Here is a 21,549-nt window from a genome sequence, read left to right as displayed (position 1 = left end):
AAACATTATATATCCTACAGTATTTTTCAGAAGAGATGTTTCCCTTCATCTGAAGGGGCTATTAAATCTTATCACATTTACATCAGATAATCATGAATAACCAAGGGAAGAAGAAAAGTCCCCAAAAAAGTGAGAATGGTTTGAGTGGAGCACAGCAGCTGGGGTGCAGGAGCACACCCTGAGGAAGGAGCCTGGAGTGAAATACAGAGGCTTTGGGAGCTGCTCATTAGTGAGCCCCATGTGCTGGGGGCACTGGGCACTGGGGAGGTGTCCTGGGGAGCCACTAAGAGATCCCGAGGTCTGGGGTGCATCTGTGCAGGGCACAGAGGGGTTGCACAGCAGCCTCAGTTCTCTGTTCCCTAATTCCAGAGTATTCCATTTGAATCCTGTTCTTCTAAAATAGTTGTGATATATACTTGCATCTATAACTCATCCCTAAAGCAGATCTGGTATTCCTATTCCTACCAAGAATTTTCATTCAAAAGAGAGGTCAGCGATCACTCTCAGATCTATTTCTTCCATAACCTCACTGTTATTCTAAGGTGCTCATAAAATTAAGCTTGGATGGCTGAAAAATTCACATGAAATACTGGATTTACCTGTGCTTGAAGGAGTTTCTAATATGAATCCTCCCAGGGAAAGGCACATACTCTTCCATTCACTTGGAACTATTTGCCTTTTGCAGCCCTAATTGCTGTTTTCTCAGTTTGGATCATTATTGAGGTTCCCTGGCTGAAATAAAATCTTTGGCTACTAAGAATAGAAATTATAGCACTCATTTTTTTCTTTCTTCTAGAAAAGTAAACACTGTGCAGTCCAGATCCTTCATGTGTTCAACATTATTGAGCTGCAGGTTATGTAAATTTGGTCTGAATTTTCACCGTCATGGGCAATTTCTGTGTTCCAATAGGTACATTTGCAGAATACCTTAAAACCCTTGGCTACACTTCAAAATGTTATTAGATTTCTCAGTCTTAACATAAATGCAAGTTTGTTGCTATTTTATGAAACCAGTCTCTACAGAGATCAGTTCCACTTGTATGGATTGCTTAAGTTCTCAGGTCAGATATTATGCAAACTTCACTGATAAGTTATTAATATTTTGAATGACAATTATTAAACATAGACTTGAATTGTACTTGAAATGCTAATGCTTATCAAGAACTAAATTTAGGAACAGAGGTTAACTGCACCTGCTCTTTATGTTACTGTGACAGGATCCATATTGGTGGAGAGTTAAAAGTCATTAGAGCTCTGTAACTGTAAAGTCCCACACTGATTCTACTAAGTGTGGATATGAATGCACTTTGCTGCCAAAAGTTTCTAAAATAAATTTCGTTAAGTAGAAATTTCTCCCCAAATTTAGGTATGTGTCAGATGTTCGTGCATCTTGCAGTGATTATAAGTCAATCTTGAAATTAATACAGTGAATGAAAACTGCAATATAATTCACCACTAAAATAGTACACCCTTGAGAGCTGGGCTCCCTGAGTTAGATGACAGAAATTGTTATTATAGTCAGTAATCACACTTTCTATAAATTTTCCAACACATTATGCTGAAATAGTGAATAAAATATTCACTATTGGAAAACAGGATTTTTCCAACCCTTTTTTGCTCTGTAGACACCCAAGGACAGGTTCTCTCCTGCACTGAAATTTTATCAGCTTCAATCACCATGAGTAAAATTCCAGCTGAGGGTCTTACAAACAAAATTTATCCCCAGTCTGCATAGAAAGAGCTTTTTTACAAGAAAGTGGGTTGTGTTTGATACCCTTAGCCCCAAGAACTGAGGAAGCAATCTCCAGCCCCACAGATGCTGCTTTGCTCAAGCTTCTGCCAGGAAAGCATCTGAGTCCTGCTTGGTGGGCAAAGGCTTCCTCCTTGCTAGATGTTGCATCCAGGGATAAAATAAAGGGATAAAAGGGAAGGCCTTGTAAACCAGGCTCAGGCCTGCTTAATAGAAAAGGACTGTGGGAAAGTGACTCAGCTGAATTTGGGGTAGAAAAACAAGTTATATAACCATTAGGTGTTCACATCATGGTGTATGGTGGTTGGTTGAATTATGTATGTTATGATTTCAAGCTGTGTAACTGAGAAAGGCCTGGTTTTTGCAATAAAGCAGCTCTTCTTTGCCTGGGGACTCTGTGTCACCAGGGACCCTCACCCACAGCCAGAAGGATCAGCCAGGGCTTTGCTCACTGAAGAGAGGAGATGTCTCCCATGCCCAGATGCCAAACCCCTGTGCTGCAGTGCCCCAGGCAGAGTCCAGCCCTGCTCAGAGGGTGATGCTCTGGGGGTGATGTTCCACCTCTGCTGCCCTGACCCAGCCAGGTGCCCCCAATTGTCAGGAGGGGGTTCTGTTTCTGCACCCTCTCTTTCAGACCTGCAGGTGTTTTTCCAGGCAATGATTTGCTGTTTAGGAATTGCTTTGATGGTCTCTCCTTTGAGCCTCCTGAAAATCCTCTCACAAGCATGCTTTGTGTCTGTATATTTTGTGTGGATCTTGTTTAGTTCATCTTCCTTCAGACTAAGAATCCTTTCTTTTACCTCCTCCCCACCATTTTTTTTTAAAACAACCCCCAAATATCCCTCTACAGATCCTGTTACAAGGCAAAAACCCTGGGATTTCTTGGGAATACACATTTGCCAAAAGCAGCATTGAGAACAAGACATCTGTCAGGAAGCACAGCTACTCCTGGGTGACAGTGCAGTCTGAGTGCTCAGCGACCTGTGGTGGTGGTAGGTGACTCTCCCATTGCCAAGCCTCTTCTTTTTCATTCTTTTTAAAGCATCTCAAAGCTTTCCAGCTGCCTTTGATTTTGCAAATATATATTGATACATACAGGGGTTTACACTGAACACCTGCTCCTTAATTTTATCTGATAACTTAGAGGAAATAACTTGGTATGGCCTTCAGAGTAAAAAAGAGTCATGCCAGTGAGTCAGTCTTTTTTGTTTAGGTCAAACCATATGCATATCATATCTCCCTGTTGAAGTAATGTGGAAATTATTTATGCACTTTGATTTCCTCTTTTCTTGCACAGACATCTATTTGTTTTTATAAATCCTGCATGTTTTGTCAGTGAAAGTAAATCTGGGATGTTATGAAAGCACAAAGCTGGCATGTGGGAAGTCTGTAATACCAAAGGATACGACTGGGCACTGAAGGAAATGCTCCTGTATTGGCAAAAAAGTTCAGGTGAAATTCAGGAATACCTTGCTGGTACAGTGTCAGAACTTCACAGCATCTCAGTAAATGGTTTATGGAAGAAAGATCCACCAGGAGCCCAGTAGCTATAAAATATGACAGCTGTATTTTCTTCCTTCCCTTTAAAAGGCTGCAGCATGCATATAAAAATGATGAAAACAGTCTTGTTTCCAAATTTGATTCACTGTGCCCAATGAACCATGTGTGAGGTGAATGATAGATCTCAGTTAAAAGATAAATCTATAAAATCATTTAGGGCATTTCTGTAATTGTCCTGCTGCTGACACTTGACTGAGTCTAAGGTGCAGGTACCTGCAGAACTCTGGAGTCTGTAGAGATTCACTGTACAAAGAATGTTTATTTATTATTTACAGAATGTTTATTTGTAGTTTTCAAGTGTGTGAGGAGGGCTCTAAGCAAGCACTGCTAGTGTCTGCAGGGAATCAGGACTTGAATAAATACTAATTTTTGCTGGGGGAACACTCTTCAAATCTGTTGTTTAAGCTCAAATGTTTTATCTGACTTCAGTAGTATCTGTGCTACAGAGAGGGAAATCAATGCTAAGAACTTGTTGCCACATAAACCCATATTTTATTTAGTTCGAGTCAGTGGATTTGTAGCAAGGATGAGTTTAGACTTGTTTAGTTAAAATTGTTCCCTACTACTTTTTTCCCTGACATTTCAAATACAGGTTTGTTACAGTGTTTTCTTTTCTGACACTTCCACAGGACACATTACAGCAAAAGCAATTTGTTTGGAAGATCACCGTGCACGAGTCAACGCCTCCTTCTGTGGCCCAAGGACAAAGCCTTTGACTGAAACCAAGCCGTGCAACACAAACCCCTGCCCAGCCTAGTGAGTTCTCTGGGGTTTTGTGCCTGCTGGCTGTGCCACGGAGGGAATCCCCTCAGGGGGAATTGTTTGCTGCTGGATGGGGAATTGTTTGCCGGGTGCTCTGGGACCCAGGAATTGTTGAGGATGTTCTGCCCAAGGCTCCCAGTGGGATTTTGGGTCTGGTGCCTAAAGCAAAGCTCCTGAGGGCTCTGTCCCTGTGCTGGGGTGACAAGGGCACATCCAGCTTTCTCAGGGCTCCTTCTGCCACCTTTCCTCATCTTGAATCACTAAGCCCATTTCCTGAGTAAAGTGCTACTCCCTGCGTGGAAGCTCGGCCCCATGACTCGCATTCCACATATTAGATTAGGTTAAAAGAGTCTTGTGCAGTGTAATTAGTGATTTTTGGACAAAATGTCCCACAGAGTATTGTGATGCACAAAGAGGACTATCTGAATCAAATGAGCTGTCAGCAAATCTTCTGGTGCCCACAAAAATATATATGGAGGCATTGCCTTTGTGAACAATCTTACTTTCTAAAAGAGGTAATAAAGGCAAGATGCAAAGGGAGACATTGACATATAGATAAGCACTTAGAACCCAGCTGGTCTAAATCAATTTAAAAAGCAAGGGAGTTAACACTGATTTATAGTAGCTGATGTAGGGGTCCTTTGGAAAAAAAAAAGTTCTGTGCTTATATAATTAAACACAGTATTATGTGGCTTAGGATAAAAATGGATAGATTAAAGGACACTGTGGCCATCTTTCTTCCATTGGTTATTTCACTTTTGGATTCCTGAGTTTGCAACCTCAGCATTATTTAAATTTTATATTAAAGATCAGAAGAGCTCCATGATGTTGGATTTGCTATTTCAGCCTCCAAAACAGGAGATTTTATAAAGGAATATGCTGAAAAAATTAAGAGTGTTTCAGTCTCAGTGGGAAGTAAATACACTTGAAGGTGCATTGAAGCAGAAGAAATGGAGGAAGGGTCCAGACCTGGCATCATCTGCTGGTTTTACTCTGGGATGATAAAAGCAACAGTAAAAGCAGTTGGCTAAGCCTGCTCCCATAGTTCATAAAATATCCCATTTAATGATGTTTAATAGGAAGCATTCCTCATCCCTCCCAGTCTAGGAGAGCATGGTGGGTCAAAGCAAAAAGATGCATATGTTCTGTAGTGACTTTGGTTTTACTTTAAAAATCCATACTTTGCAATATGTTGAACATACTGAAAAATAGTTCAGTAATAGTTTGGAATTTCCTGCAAATTTAAAGAGTACAGCAGAGTACACCAAACCCAAATGCCAAATTACACACTATGACCACAAAAGGATAGAGATAAGGTTTAAATAATGATACCTTGTGACATGAGAGCCCCATGTTACTGCTTCAGCAGTTTCTTTAGACTGCGTTTAGCCACATGATTTTCTCAATACCAATTTTAAGTAATCTTTGTAGCCAAACACAATGTTTGCATGTGCAACTTATCTTCTGCCAGGACTATTTTTATCCAATGAACAGCCAATTGTATTGTCTGTGATGTCTGCAGGACTCTAAGTTCTTTCTGCTTACCTTTGTTTTGATGTGGCATCATTATTCTATAAAGCTCCACCCAAAACAGATTCACTTATATTGACCACACACAAAATTTCTATTTCTGATAACCTGAGATCCTGATGTCTTTTGAACATCCTCTGATATATATTTACCATGAAAATGCTGAATTTTCATTTTGACACACAGTGCAATGTTTTCATACTGAAATCACAGCTATTCTATGATTTACTACTTTAAAACAAAATTAATGAGTTGAACTATAAAATGAGTACAAAAAGAAAACATGTAAAAGCCCCAAGCACCTCTAGGGAAAAATAGTTCAACTCACTAATTAATTATTCTTAAAATCCTTAGGACAGATTAATGCATGGAGGATCTACATGTAGGACCATGCCTTAAATTAACAGGTTGCCATTCAGCTGAGTGAAACTGTGCCAGGATATCTCTGCTGAGGAATCTGCCCAGAAACTCACAGCATGTAATATTTCCCATAAACCCAAAACTGCCAACAGAAAAAAAATAGCAAAAATAGGATTAATAAATACCATGGAGGAAACAAAAGAATGCTTAACAGCCAGCAAATAAAGCAAACCCAAACACACCAGGCAGAACAGGCAGGGGAAGGAGGTGACAGATGAGATACAAGTGTGTCAGTTTGGGGATGTAAAAGAGGCTCCAGACTTGTGAAGGTCAGTGAGGAATAATTGCTGCATAAGAACAAAGGCTGATTAGTCTGAGTGGGCCCAAACTGCTGTCCCACACAGAAAGGCACCAGCTCTGCACACTGCTGTTGTTGGATTTCAGAGCTGCCAAATCTGGTCATAATTATTTAGTTATTTGAACTAATGAAAGATACTCTTGGATCACAGCCCAGATAATCTTGGAAAATGGAAGTTTACTAGAGGACATTAAAGTAAGTTTTCTGCCCTCTGCTCTGTGAAGAGGGGAACTTTCTGGGCAGTTATGGTGAATAAACTCTTAAAATGAACACTTTTGGTCACTCTATCAATGGCCATTGTCAGGAACATCAAGGCAAACTAATTAGAAGTTGTAAAATGGATTAAAACTCTTTTCTCAGAAGTTTTTAGTTCAATGGTCCAAATATTTATAAATCAGACAAAAAGGAAACTTCTGACATGTTCTGGAATTACATAACGACTGACTTTTCACATTAATATTTCTTTGTCCTTAAATTAGTGCCTTTTACATTTCTCACTACTTTTGGCAGTTTCTGAAGTTGCTAGATACTGAGAGCTGGGATTTCTTCTATTCCCAAAGACATTTTTCAAAAATAGGCTTTTTATAAATTTTTTACAATTAAAATTAGCTTTGTTTTCAAGCAGCTGTGAATAGACAGGCAAATGCGACCCTGTGCATCTTTCACACAGGATGAAGAAAGCTTTCTTGTCACTAAAGTTTTATGTAAGCAGCTATTCCAGTGTTCACAGGATTGATGCTGTGAGAAACTGTGGAAGCAGGATCGGCCAAGTGGTCAAATGTGAGACAAGAACCTTTTCCATGACATAAATTACTAAAAATTCGTCAAACTGTTTAAAAATCTTCAGTTTAATTTCAGTGCTGGGTCTTTGAATAAGAGTTCTCAGTGAGTAATCATTTAGTCATTCATAATTTCTTCTGCTTTTTCACTTCTGTTTTCCTATCTGGCTGTGATTATGGTCTTACACTGGAAGCCTTCAAGGACAAAGACACTTGGTTGCATGTTTGCAAAGTGTCCCACAATGCCTGGGGACCCTCAGAGCTTCAAGAATAGAAATAGTGAGCAGCTCCTGGCATTTCAAAACTGAACTTAGCCCAAGCAGTTGGCAATAACTCCTCAGACTTTGTGTCACTTGAGGGACATGGCGTGTAAACTGCAGTGTCCCGTGCCTGAGCACACATTGCCCAACAGCTTGTGCTGGTTAAATTACCTCTGTTTTATTTAGATTCTGCATCAAATGTCTGCCAGATTTATTAGTCTAAGGATTTGTAAATCATTGAGTTAGAGAATCATAAAGTCACAGCGTGCTTTGGGGCAGAAGGGACCTTAAAGCCCATCCAGTGCCACCCCTGCCATGGCAGGGACACCTCCCACTGTCCCAGGCTGCTCCAGCCCCAGTGTCCAACCTGGCCTTGGGCACTGCCAGGGATCCAGGGGCAGCCCCAGCTGCTCTGGGCACCCTGTGCCTCCCCCACCCTCACAGGGAACAATTTCTTTCCTTATATCCAATCTAAACCTGCCCTCCTTCAGCTTAAAGCCATTGCCCCTTTCCCTTGTGCATTCCCTTGTGAAAAGTGCCTCTCCAGCTCTCTTCCAGGCTTCCCTCAGGTACTGGAGGGATGCACTTGGGACACCCTGGAGCCTCTGTTTTTCCAACCTGAACAGCCCCAGTTCTCTCAGCCTTTCAGAGCCTTTTCATTTCCTCAGGACATCAGGGACAGCCCTGCTCCTTTTAGCAAGCAAGTTCTTTTGGATGAATACCTGTAGGGCCAGTAGATTTTGACAGAAATGCCAACATTTGTCCCCCTGTGTGAGTGGAGTGTATCTCAGCACAAACACAGTCGTACATACTCAACTAAATTCTATCTTATCTAATTCTAACTTATCTAATTCTATCTTCTAAGTACTCCACCTGCCTCAATAGCAGCATCTCTTTCAGTCCCTGTGGAACTCAGGATTCCAGGTCAGATTCATAGGCAAGCTGGTTCTAGTGGGTAAAAGCTGTAAATAAACAATACTTGTTTTTCTAGTTGAGTGACTTGTATTTCATCCCTAGCAGAAAGTTCCATGCTTTGAAAATAGATCATGTAACTGCAGCTTTTTGATTGCTTGAACAGATACCAGTACACCAGGAGATAGGCTGAGCAGGATCCCTGGATAATTCACATTTGATAGGTGGCTTTTTTTATTAATTTTCTACAGCTAATTGCACTCCTGTTTTTCTAACACACGTTTCCTCCTTTAAGCTGGTCAGCAGGTGAATGGAGCACATGCAGCAAGTCTTGTGGAGGGGGACAGCAAAGTCGTCTCATTCAGTGTGTCCAGAAAAGGGCTTTCCAAAGAGAGGAGGTGGTGGCGCATTCCCTGTGTCCTGTCAGCACCCCAGCACAGGTGCAAGTGTGCAGTGCTCAGGACTGCCCACCCGAATGGAGCCCTGGCCCATGGTCTCAGGTAATTCGGAGAAAAACTTACATTTTTGTCTGCTGGCATAAGGAAAACACTGCAAAAAATTCTCCCCCAAAACAACAGAGCAAACTTTGTGGAGATCAGTGCTTTGCATGTGGTTTTTTTTACTTGAAGATAATATGTAAGCTATGTTTGTATAAACATGTAAACTAAATGTGCATTGTAACCAGTCTTCAGAGGAGCTGGCACATGAGGGCTTGCCAGAAGTGGGCACGTGGTGTTCTTTTAGGTACATACAAACAGATGGAAAATTCTTTCTGGGTTCATAATTTAAGGCTCTATCCCCAACAACCCTCTATGAGATTACTTCCCAAGCAGTATTGACTTCTCTTAGAGATGGCAGGCAGTCAGGGAATGAAGAATATTTGGGGTTAGAGTTGCGTATTAATGCACATGTGTGTATGGATTGTGGATTGATAAATTTGTGATTTAGACATTGACTTCTGTGCTTATGCCTTTGTTAGAGTAGCTCTCCTGTAAGCAGTGCTGCTGCAGCTATTGCCATGAGGGCAAATTCCTTTGTGCATACCCTGCTTCACACACCTGACAGGGAAACACCTGAGCTAAAAACACACAAAACTCAGCTCTGCTCCATCTTTCACTGCTGTTGATGCTGTTCATGTAAGGATAAATGAAATTATCCTTCAAATAAATCACACATCTGGGTTTTAAGAGAGAGCTCACAGTACCCTTATAAAAGGATCTGCATTGATTTTATTTTTCTGTCTTCATTTAGTGAGATTCAAGTAATACATTTTTCAGCTAATTGAAATCCACTAAATTGAATTTAGTGGATTTCAGTTAGCTGAAAAATGTATTACTTATGTGTTTTGTTCTTGGTGCTGTCACTCTTCAGGTGTTCAAGAACATCTTGACCTCAGCACCCCCAGCTGAGCACAAAGTGCCCTGTAATGTTCTGTAACAGATGAGTAACTATTCAGTAGTCCAGCACAGCTCTCAAAAAAGGACTTTTTCTTCCAGCGTGTCTGAAGAAAACCTGAGTGTAGCAGAAGATTTTATAAAACAGGTCTTCAAATACATTCACACTTACAAACTTCCTTTCTTCTAAGGCAAATAAATAAATAAACAAACAAATAAATAAGACCATTACAAAAAAATCTGTTTTCCTTCTCTTTAAGAGGTGTAAAATTCAAGTTGCAATTCTCAAATAAGGCCATAAAAATTAAGTTCACCAGTCCTGCTGAATATAGTGAACAGGCCTATTGCACAAGTTAGTAAAGGTTTTAATATTCATCTGAAAACTGTAATATTACAGACTTAAATGTGGTAAGAAGAAAAAAAATGTAAAATCATAGAATCATAGAATGGTTTAGGCTGGAAGGGGCCTTAAAGCCCATCCAGTGCCACCCCAGCTATGGCAGGGACACCTTCCACTGTCCCAGGCTGCTCCAGCCCCAGTGTCCAGCCTGGCCTTGGGCACTGCCAGGGATCCAGGGGCAGCCCCAGCTGCTCTGGGCACCCTGTGCCAGGGCCTGCCCACTCTCAGAGGAGGAATTTCTTCCTAACATCTAATCCAAACCCAGGCTCTCTGCAGAAATCAGTGTCGTTTTAAATGAAAAGATCATTTTGTTTGGGGAAGGATTAAACCCACAGATTTTCAGCATGCAGATATTTGTTACACCTTCAGCACAATGGTGCTTTCATGAAATCTTTTAAAGACGTTTGTAATTTGATACACTGAGTGGTTCTGCCTTGGAACATGCCCCATAATTATTAGTAGAAAGGACAGCTAGAAGAGGATGCAAGAAGGTAGGAAGCTGGCAGCATTATTTCAGGGCTCTTTGCTTCATTTCCTCACAAATGGCTCAGTCAGGCATTTTGTTGTATGAAAGGCAGTGCAAACCACAGCATGTCTGTTCCACTGAACCACGGCTCATTGCAGAACCAATGCATATTTATCCTGGTGACTCCTGCAGCTGGCAACTAAAGTATCTCCTTAAGCACTGTCTGTATCAGATTCTGTCTCCTTTGGTGGAGTTATGTATCAATTCCCTGGGCAGTTTCCTCTGCCTCGGTCTCATCCCTCTAGGCCAAGGTGAGGACAAAATGACAAATAGCTGAGAGCATCTTGCCATGGAAGATTCTGTGGAGGGAGCTTAGGACCAGCTTTCAACTATGCTGAGCAGGGAAAAAGCATTTTGCTCACAAAAGCATTTTGCTCACAAGTCCAACTTACCTCATCTATGGAAAAGAGATTACTTGTCTGTTCTACATGGGGGCTGAGAGAGTTCACAGCTTACATTTAAGAAAGAACTTAGGACAATGTTTTAGAAGTGGCACACAGATGTTGCTGTTACTTATTTACCAACAGAATTTCAGGTTTACTTATATCATGATGGCAGCTGTACAGCACATTAGCCATGTTTTCTGTGCTCTGCTGGAAAATGCAAGTGATGCCAGCTTTCATTTCCTCCAGTTCAAAGAAGTGTTTCTTTAAAGAAGTGTTTCTTTCCATCACAGTGCTCCAAGACTTGTGGGAGAGGTATTAAGAAACGGGATGTCTACTGCAAGAGTCCTGGTTCTCCCAAGGTGAAAATCTTGCCTGAAAGCATGTGCAGCACAGAGCCTAAGCCTGAGTCCCAGCAGACCTGTGTGCTCGGCCGCTGTCCCAAAAACGACCGGCTCCAGTGGGTGATTTCTTCCTGGAGTGAGGTAAAGTGCTGCAGTTTCATGGCTCACTGCCTGCCCTGGCTGCTCTTGGCAATGCTGGCTCAGGGACACACAAACCGTGGGGAGAAAAGACAGCTGAGCTGTGGTTTGAAAATCAGGTATTCCAGGTGAGGAGCTTTAAACCCCAGATGGAGATGGAGGGACCCAATGTCTTTGTTAATCACTGTCTGGGGTTCATATTTCAGTTTACCCTTTACGGAGCATGGGCTTTGTGGGATTAGTTCTGTGATGCTTTTACAATGCACAATTTGGGGTGTCTGACCCATCCCAAGTTCCCCTTTATCTGCCTGTGTTTGTAAGGCTGTAGAAGCTGTGCTTTGCCTCTGCAGTGCTCAGCCTCCTGCGGGCCCGGCCTGCGGCAGCGAGAACTCAAATGTGGAGAGAAGAGCATCCACGGGAAATTGGTCACCTTCCCCCAGAGGAGATGCAGGAACATCAAGAAACCAAACACCAGCCTGGAGGAAGCTTGTAACAAGGGAGCCTGTCCATCACAGACGCTGTATAACATGGTGTCTGGCTGGTACTCCTCGCCCTGGCAGCAGGTAGGAATGGGCAATCAGAGGTGGCATGGCACAGAGGAGCTGCCTCCAGTGCTCACAGGCCCCAGGTGCCTCCTGCACGGGGCCACACCACTCAGCCCCTGAGATGGGATGCAGCTGCTCCACATCCATCATGTACTTTGGTGCAGCTCAGTGCTTTGTCCTGAAAATGAAGAATGTCACTTAAAAATGTTATTCATGCTTGAGAGGCACTACATTCCACACCCCTTTTCCAACACTTTCTTCTCAGTCTTCTTCAAAGTGCACTGTGCTTGAACTACTGCATATCTCTATGCACAGTGTATTTGAGCATCTGCACAGATTGCCTGGAATTCCCTAAATACTATGATTAATTGTGGGATCAGTCTGTATTTGTTTCTACATTCTTGCAAACAAGCTTCTGTATTTCTGGAACTTATCTACTTTATGAGTCATATATCAATGAGACATGCACCCATTTAATAATATTTACATGAAACAATGTATGCCTGACAATTGCAATCAGATGAAAATGATCACATTTATCTTAAAGACAACTTTTCATGAAACACATACAAGTAAAAGGCTTATTAATTTTAAAATACTTCATAGCTCTTCCTGCAAACCCATAGTGGTTTTCCCCAGATACTGCCATAATTATGGTTCTGATGGGATTTTTATCTGTGTTCAGGCAGCAGGGTTGGGCCCAGAGGCTTAGAGATCAAAAAAATCCATGCAAACAATCAGGAACAGGTTTCTAAAATGTTCAGTTTCTGTCTTGATGTCTAAGTAAGGAACCAGATTTTCAGCTGAGTCCTTAAATAACCACAAGACACGCACGCCTTTGAAAAGTTGGTCCTGATGGGGCTTGGTGGACAGCAGCACACCTGATCCTGACCTCTCTTGCTTTGAAAGTCTCATATGAGGCCCTTGAAAGCTCTCCCTTTGGCTTTCAGGGCTCTCAGAGTCTCTGCAATGCAGCCAAGGTTTTGTTTTCCCTCTGCCCAGTGCACGGTGACCTGCGGCGGGGGAGTGCAGACGCGGAGCGTGCAGTGCCTGCGCCAGGGCAGGCCGGCTGCTGGCTGCCTGCCCCAGCAGAAACCAGCTGTCCTGAGAGCCTGCAACACCAACTTCTGCCCAGTCCCCGTGAAAAGAGGTAAAACTCAGCTCAAGATGCTGCAGCAGGCTTGTTGCTTAGAGTTCTATACCCAGCAAACATCACCTTTTCGCTACACCACTGATCTGGCCTGTTCCTTCATAGCTATTTTGTTCCTAGACTTCCACATTTACAGTAACTCTCTGATATTAACAGCATCTCTTCTTCACCAAGTGAGCCCTCTTAAAGCAGACTTGGGAGTACAACTGGTACTGGAGATTTTTTAAAAAAGCATATGTTAAAAGAAGTATGTGAAAAAGTCTTGCTGTTTGGTTCTGAACTGCACCTTTATTAGTCTCTTGTTGAAAAACACAAGCATTCTATGCTGGTACTGCTTTTGATGAATAATAGCCACTTTGGAACTAAACAATAAGAATTTGCCATATATTTTCAGTCTTCCAGACCTCACCCAGCTCCTGGGACTCCAAAATTGCTTTACCTAGAATGTCCATCTTATTGCTTCTGAGCAGTGCATGGCATGCAGTCAGGGAACATGAAATTAGGGTCTCTCTCCACTTTCATGTCCACTCTATCTCTCCACCTCTTCAGTGTGAGAAGGGAGGGGGGAGCAAGGGATTTTGTGCCACATGGAATGAGGGAAGGGGATTTCTCTCAGCACCACCACAGACAAAGAGTGGTGCATTACCCTGTTCCAGAGATTTGCTTACAGGGTGGTTACTGTTTGTGACTCTTTCCTAACTGCATGAAAAATGCTCATGGAGGTCCATGTTTGTCCCACATAATCTGGTTATGCTAAAGCACTTTAAATTGTGACTTTCAAAATCCTGCACATTAATTGACCTTTTTAAAACTGGGAGCTGAAAGCAACCTCTATAAAATCTAGGCTGGACTGCGTGAGGAAGGTGGTAATGGAGCTGGGAGCAGAGGTCAAGCTCTGGCCCTGCATCTTGTAAACTGACATTAGCCAACCACCCCCATGTCTGCCCAATTCCTGGCATTCCCTGTGCACAAACCCCCTGTGAAACCCAGTGAGATCCTAACAGACCTTTCTGCTGCATCAGCCTGAGACATGCAGGCTATCACACTCATCTATCAGGGGACCTGAATCCAAACAAGGATATGGAGATGAAATGGTCCTAAAAGGGATAAGTAAATAGTTCTGCTGTTTTTATCAGTAAATGTTCCTAACACTTCAAATTAACATTCCTAAAAGGTTCTGCTGTACTTCAGAGTTTCTGTATAGCTTCCTTTTCTGTTAGGATATAGCAAGGACTTTTCTTTCACCTCTGTTTTCCCCTGCTATATTTCATGTCTGAAATACTGTCTGTTATTAATTTTGGCCTTGGCCTGCTTCTCTCTCTCCTCACATCTGCAGGAGCCCTTTCCCCTTTATTATACCTGGGTCATCAGGCTCTAGAGATCAATTATCTCCTCGCTGGTCTCTAACTTTCTGTCTAAAGCAGGAAAAAGAGAGGAAACCAGCTGGGCTGGAATCACATTGAAGCAAATCAGTCTCTATTATCAGCCATGCAGCTCCAGCTCAGTGATCACAGGCAAGAAATTAATGTTTCAAGGAGAGTTTGCACACTTTCCTAGACAAACTGGGTCATTTCCATCCCTCTCTAGATGCAGTTACGGTCACCGTAACTCGAAGTAAATCCAGCTGCTTCAAATGAATGAAAATCTAAACAACTTATAAATACTTGGGTAAATAGAAATAAGGACCTGACTGCCTGATCCCCACCCACTGAATTTTATGGGACTCTTTGTGTTCCTTCCAACAGTCCTTGGATTAGGTCCCAATTTCAGCCATACCTCTGCAATATTAGCATTGCCCTCTGATCTTCAAAGGGGACATAAAGATTTATTAACGTGGCTTCCTTAGTGCTTATACTTTTTTTTTAACAGTAATTTCCAATTTTTTTGAATTCACCCTTTCATGGCCGGAGAGCTCCTTCATCCCTTCATCAGAACAGCTTTCCTTCCTTGGTGTAGTGTGTGCTTTTCATCTCTTGTCTGCTTTGGGCCCTCCCAAATTCTGTCTGGTGGCAGCGGGTGAAGGAATGGGGAGTCTGGTGCTGAACTCCCAGCTGGATCCCTCCTGACACTCCATGCAGAACAGAAAGGCAGTGCAGTGGAGTGGGAAGGTTGCAGTCCAGTCCTGACCTCCCCAGGTCCTGTTCAAGAACAGTATTTTCTTTCCCTACCATTAAAGCTTAAAGGCTAGCAAATGTTTTTAAAACCTGAGGAAAAATGGCATTTAAAAAGAATTATTAGTAAATTATTTTCTTTTTCACTCAAATAAATTTTAGAGTGATAAAGGCATAAAATATCTTCTTTGTCATCATACAAAAGGGAATAAAAAATGAGCAGTGGTGATTAAACCAAAGAAGTTGCTATAGAGAGATGGAGATGCCTCCTGGTCCAGGGAACATGCAGAAGTTGTCTGTGCTCTGTGAGGGAGCATTTATCTACTGTGACTCAGTAACTGATCTAAGAATGCAGACAGTGGTGGGTAGATTTTTGTTCAGTCTCCTTGTAAATTCCTTTTATTGACCATGTAAACAGTAGTTCTGAGAGCTGAACAAAATCTTTACCCATGCTTGCAGGAGATTTCAGTTTAGCTATAAATTTTGCTAAACCCCATTGAGTCTTACTGCTCTCTCAGACATGGTGAATTTGTTTATAAATCACCCATATGAATCATCACTCTCCTCTTTTAAAGAAACATAAAGCATCCACTGCAAAACGAGAGAGGAGCAGCTACGAGGTGTTTTTAAAGCCATGGAGCTGTGTGTATAAATGATATCTTCACATAAATTGAAGAGTAACAGGATTTTAATTGAAAAATATAATTTGGCTGTATTTGTAAAGAAAAGCTGGGCTTTTGAGAACTAACCATGGTTAACAAGTCTCTTCTCCCATTGCAGTTAATTAAGATTTTGCTAACATGGCATAGTCGAGACCCTAAAAGCTAAATCATGACACCTAACTGAAGTGTCTGAGCAAAGAGATTTCTGAGGTTCCCTGCAGAGAAAAGGGAGAGAAAGAAGTGTCTCCAGAAAGTGCAGGAATACAAGCACAGAGCAGAGCACTTTGTGCAGGGCCCAGGCATTCCCAGTTCCGTGAGGTCTGTGTGCAGGTGAACTCCACGTGATGATGATGATGATGATGATGATGATGATGATGATGATGATGATGATGATGGCAGCCAGCAACTGGTACCAAATATGGAGCAGGCTCATTTGTATGAGTACCTGGGTTTGGAGCAGCTGTAATTAGAGATGTAAACACAGATGGCCTTTTTTATCCTCTAATGTGGAGCTTCCTCCTGTCTTCCTGAGCTACAAAGTGTGATCCAAATTTTTTAATTCCTTCAGCTTTTGACTCCCCTATAATATTAGTTCTATCTCGATCAAGTCAACAAATCTCTTGGCAAAAATTTAATGGCTCTTAAAATAAAGCAAGAAACTAATATTTTTGAGATTAAAGCTCATTCATGTTTCTTCTCCTTTGAATCAAGTCACCCATCATGTTTTTAATATTACCAAAGGCATACAAGGGTGTGGGACAATTGCCGACTTGCAGACTTGCTAAAGCACAGCCTTACCATATTGCTTGGGTTTCTCTCCTTCAGATGATCCTTCTTGTGTGGATTTCTTCACTTGGTGTCATCTGGTGCCCCAGCATGGTGTCTGTAACCACAAATTTTATGGCAAGCAATGTTGTAAATCATGTACGAAGAAGAACTGAGAGCAGCGTGTTATCTGAACCCTTCAGCAACAGGATTCTCTTCTTCAATTTATGTTGGATTTATCTCTGCTTTGAGGCAAGACATGGTGCCACATAAACCACTGATGGGAGAGACATTTTTTCTAAGGGAATGTCTGAGGTACAGTAATTGTTGGATTTATGTTGAAAAAGGAATGTTTCTTTCTTATTTTTTCTTAATTTGCTGACCTCACTAAAGCACAGGGTACTATGGATCACTTGAACACTGAGACTCAAGGGGAAGTTCTTTCTTTAAAAGTGTCATTTTGCACTGTCACATGTTACGAGGAAGAAATTAAGGCAAGGGAGCCTTTTCTGGCTGATTTACCAGAATGCAAAGCAGGAGAGCTTGGCAGCTGAGGAGGAGGCAGCAGGACAGAGCACACACCATCAGAAGTGTGTCCTTTGCTATTTTTTGTGACTGTTGTCCCAGGGTGAGGAAGCTGTTTGCTGCCCTGGAGGGACATCCATGGCTGAGGGCTGGAGAAGGCAGTGTCACACGTGTGGCCACCAGAAGTTAACAGTGCACTACAAAGATATTATGGTGCTTCTCTACCAGACTTGCTGCTGGAAAAGCAAGTTGTGCATCATGCTAATGTTTTTATAATTTTTGAAGAATTCATTTTCTGCTTTGTGTAGAAACTCAGAGGTGGTTAACTAGTAACTTGAAATGTATTCCTAGAAATGTGCAGCAGTAGAATATTTGGACTTTTAATATTGCTGTGTTACAAGTAAAATAGAATTGCATATTTCAACTAACTCAAGGAACTCAGATTGATTGAGCTCAATGGTTATGTTTTCAACTTTCTAAGCTCATTAGATATGTAATTTTAAAATTTAAACTTGATATTTTAAAGTAGTTTTGTTTCAGAAGCTAGATTGTTTGAATGCCAAGATACTGAAGAATGTCTTCCTTCTAATCTCAAATCTCTCTGCAAATTTTGATTCATCCATTACCCAACGCAAATAACAAGAATACTGCAGTCCATTAATTCAGGCTGAACTTCTCTAAAAAGTTATTTATTCACATTACATAAAAAAAAAAAGGCATGAAAAGATAAGTGGATTATTCACTCTTACCAAATAAAAGTCAATTCTATTTTTATACACCCTCCTAATACTTGTATTTAGTTCAGAATCTACCAGCCAACTAAAGAATTGTAAAAATGCTGATATTTGTGGCCGTTCGGTATCGAGCTGTTTGATGGCACCATGTATCAAATGGTGCCATTCAGAACATTTCTGCCTTGAAAAAACCCCAACATATTTGCCAAACCCATTCCGAGACAGAGCTGTGTCCTACTGTAATTTTCTGGGGAGTGCCTATGAGGGACATATTTATCTAATTCCACCCAATCCCACAACTTTTTTTGATGAATGTAGTTCAGTTTGAGTGTTTTTTTAAAGTATGGTTTCAGTGTAGGATTAGCCAGCTCAGCACTAATGCCAGACAGTGGTCACTTAAAATTAGCAGTTCCTTCTGAAACAATTTAAATTAAAAACATGTATTCTGTGTTACTTTAGGAAATGATTGGAAACATATCTCAACCTACACTGCTCTGTCTTGATATTGGACATTGTGTAATTATAACCTTTTTTCTAGGAAAACTAAGATGTTGGTTTTGTTTTGTTTTTATAATTGTGTCCTTTTTATTATTTGATGTAAAATAATTAATTTATTAATGCATAGCTTTTCCTTTATATTTCTTTGCTCACTTCCCTAAGTGAGAACTGAGGAAAGAAAAATGGTAGTGTCACAAAGTATGAATTATGGTGTAAAAAAGCAAAAACTATAAGTGTAATATTTAATTATTTTATAAGCTTTGTAATAAAATACTCTAACTGTTTCATTATATTTGGAATTGTAAAATTCATGAATAAAATATGGAGGTTATAAGTAAATATCAAGTGTTACAAGTGCTGTGTGCATTCCCTTGCATCTTTGTTGGTTGTCCCATAAGGAGAAGGTTATCCTGTTTTTCTGCTGCTGTGTAATTGGGAAATTGGGCCCAAAAAGGCAAAACGGAGCAAAACTTCATGGTTTTATTTGTATGACAACACAAAAGCTAAAATACACAACAATACATGTGCAAGACAAACCTGAGCTGTTGCTCCTCTCAGCAAAGACAGTGGGAATTTGTGTATCCCAGAACCAGCAGGATTCCTCCCTGTCTTTATCTGCAAGGTGGTATTCGAGATAAGGAGCCTCACTCAGCACAGCAGGAGGTTTTACAGCCTCTCCCATCTGCCTGGGGATACTCGATTTTTCTATAACTGGCTAAGAACCTTCCAAGCCAATCCCTAGGAGGGAGGGTATAATTTCACTGATCGTTTCAGATATATTCTCCAGCATATATTGGTGCTTTTCCCTTCATTCACAATCACTCAGTGCTCTCACAAGTGCCAGATATCCAGAGGGCTGTTGATAGAAATACTGAGATGCCTCTGACACACAGTACAATCCAGTAAGCAATAATAGATCAGTCTGCTCCTGAAGGACTCCCAGCAAGAGATCTTTGGAATGGGATTTGGACTAGTGATTTAAGTAATTAATATGCCCACACAGGAATTCAGACTATAAACTGCTTAGTGTTTGGGGCTAGAATTTTGGAATCCAAATGAACCGATGGTTGTCAGTGAATTACAGTGTTGGAGGGGGATGTTGAAAGAGGAAATATTGCATAAAGATGTGCTATTGTGTGCTTGGATCCCCCCCAAGTCCACAACTGCTTTATTGCTGAGCCCTTACGACAATATTTGGTACACAAAGCTTGGCAGTTTTCTGGAAGTGTATTGCTGCAAGGCTCACTTTATAAAGCAGAATGGGGTCTTTTCACAAAGGAATAGCTCAATTTCCTGTGGTCAGATTTCATCACTCAGGTAAAGGATTCATCTGCCCAAAACTCAAACAGATATTTAATGAATAGCTTGATTGTGTAAATCAAACTCAACTCTCTCAGATGCCCAGAAGACATGAAATGCTGGAGACAGATTAATGTTTCACTGCATGTGGTTTTATGGTAACATGATCCATATCCCATATTTCCTTTATTTTTCAGCAAATCCTATTCAAAAGCATCAAGAAAATAAATTAACATTATGATTTCTATTGTAATTGAAGTGCAGCCTTACAGAGTCACTGAGATGCCACTGTGTTCAGGGCTGTGTGCACAGGTCAGGAGGAGCTCAGAGTCCTTAGGGTGCCACAAGAAACTGAGGAAAAGATCATGTTCATAGGGAGCTCATGGTGATTAGGAGAAAAAGTGCTGCTGGTGGCTCACTGTCTGTGTGGACAGTGCAGGACATCTCCAAGGCAGCTCTGTGCAGGTGAGATCTGAAGGAACAGTACTGAGGGACTTTATCCTGACACTGCTTTGAAAGCAAAAATGAGGCATGTTCAGTGCTGAGTCCTAACCAAGATAGGGACTGTCCCAAGAGGAGGGAAATCCATGTGGATCACTCACCTGCCAGTTACTGGGGACTGAGAAGTGAGGATCTGGAAAAGCAGTAAACCTCCTTCTTGCTGAAAAAGTCCTGAAATAAGGGGATGCATCTTCCAGGAGATGCTTTAAATTCCTCCCCAGGCACTACTGTATGAACATCAGCCAAGCCAAGCTGACCTCCCTGCCTGCTTCCTGCTCACTGGGCACCACCACTGTGGGTATTCTTCCTCCCCTGCTCTTCAGGACAGACCTAGGTCCAGGCTGGGCTGGAATGTGTCCTTTGATGCAGATCACACTCTGGAGCCCTTCCCCTTCCCACGAGCACAGTCTGTGGCAGAGGGGCAGTGGGACCAAGCTGATCCTCAGCCCTGCAAAGGTTACTGACAGCATCTGCCTGGCAGTGCCATGGGGAAGCCACAGCCCCTGCTGGAGCACAGGGAATCAGAAACACACTCTGGCCTTCCAGCAGCCAGCACACACCAGGCAGGGCTGAGGGAAGGGGAGAAAACATCTGCCAGCTGGGCTGAGCTACAGGCAAAATCTGAATTCCTCAATTCACAATATGTAGTAACATCAAATGCAGTATTCCTTATGTTCCCTGAAGAAAAACATCTATTATGGGGCCTATGCTTCAATCTAGTAAATATTTTATGTACTTTCCATTCAATAATAAGAATTATTCAGTCATGAACAGAACCTGTTTTATAATTTCTGGATTCTGCCAATGGAGGCAGGAACCTTCAGCTAAGTTCTAACTTCCAGGCTTACTTTGTAAGCATTAAAGCAAGCTATACATGTCAGCCTCAACACTGCTGTGTGCCTACTGCAAAAAATGACAGATCTTTAGCATCCCTTGGGCTGCCAAACATTAATTATGTTCTGTTATGATAATGTTCACTAATCCTTTCATAATAACATAGCAAAGCTGACCAAAAAAAAAAAACATTAAAGAGGACTATAAATGGATTTTTATGAGAAATATTTACTACTGAAGCTCTTCTCTGTGGAGACCAAAGAGACTTTGGAGGAAAGCACACACAAGGATTTTGGTTTTTGGGACCTTCTCAAATCATCACATCTGAATTTTGTCTGTCTGATAGCACAAACTGAAGGGATTCTCTCCAAAGGAGGAATGACCTACCAACACTCTGCTTCCATGGAAATAATTGTCCTCTACTGAGGACCATCTATGTCACCCTACTGTCTCTGTTTAGATTAGTTGA

The 21,549-nt window shown here is 41.6% G+C and overlaps 1 protein-coding gene across 1 annotated transcript in view; it reads left to right on the top strand.

The window, feature by feature from the left end:
• ADAMTS18 (ADAM metallopeptidase with thrombospondin type 1 motif 18) overlaps window positions 1-17,403 on the top strand; it is a 77,768-nt gene extending 60,365 nt beyond the window's left edge. The window contains exons 19-25 of the mRNA XM_054296408.1: window positions 2,594-2,742; window positions 3,940-4,066; window positions 8,567-8,771; window positions 11,268-11,459; window positions 11,807-12,019; window positions 13,004-13,151; window positions 16,750-17,403. Of these exons, the coding sequence (XP_054152383.1) occupies window positions 2,594-2,742; window positions 3,940-4,066; window positions 8,567-8,771; window positions 11,268-11,459; window positions 11,807-12,019; window positions 13,004-13,151; window positions 16,750-16,865 (1,150 nt within the window). The 3' untranslated portion in view covers window positions 16,866-17,403. The remainder of the gene's footprint in view (window positions 1-2,593; window positions 2,743-3,939; window positions 4,067-8,566; window positions 8,772-11,267; window positions 11,460-11,806; window positions 12,020-13,003; window positions 13,152-16,749) is intronic.
• The last annotated feature ends 4,146 nt before the right edge of the window (window positions 17,404-21,549 follow it).

Source organism: Melozone crissalis, unplaced genomic scaffold (genome assembly GCF_028551555.1).
Source record: "Melozone crissalis strain CALT ecotype California unplaced genomic scaffold, PUWL_Pcris_2 ptg000007l_1, whole genome shotgun sequence".
Taxonomy (NCBI): domain Eukaryota; kingdom Metazoa; phylum Chordata; class Aves; order Passeriformes; family Passerellidae; genus Melozone; species Melozone crissalis.
This window is presented reverse-complemented; position numbering and strand designations above follow the sequence as displayed.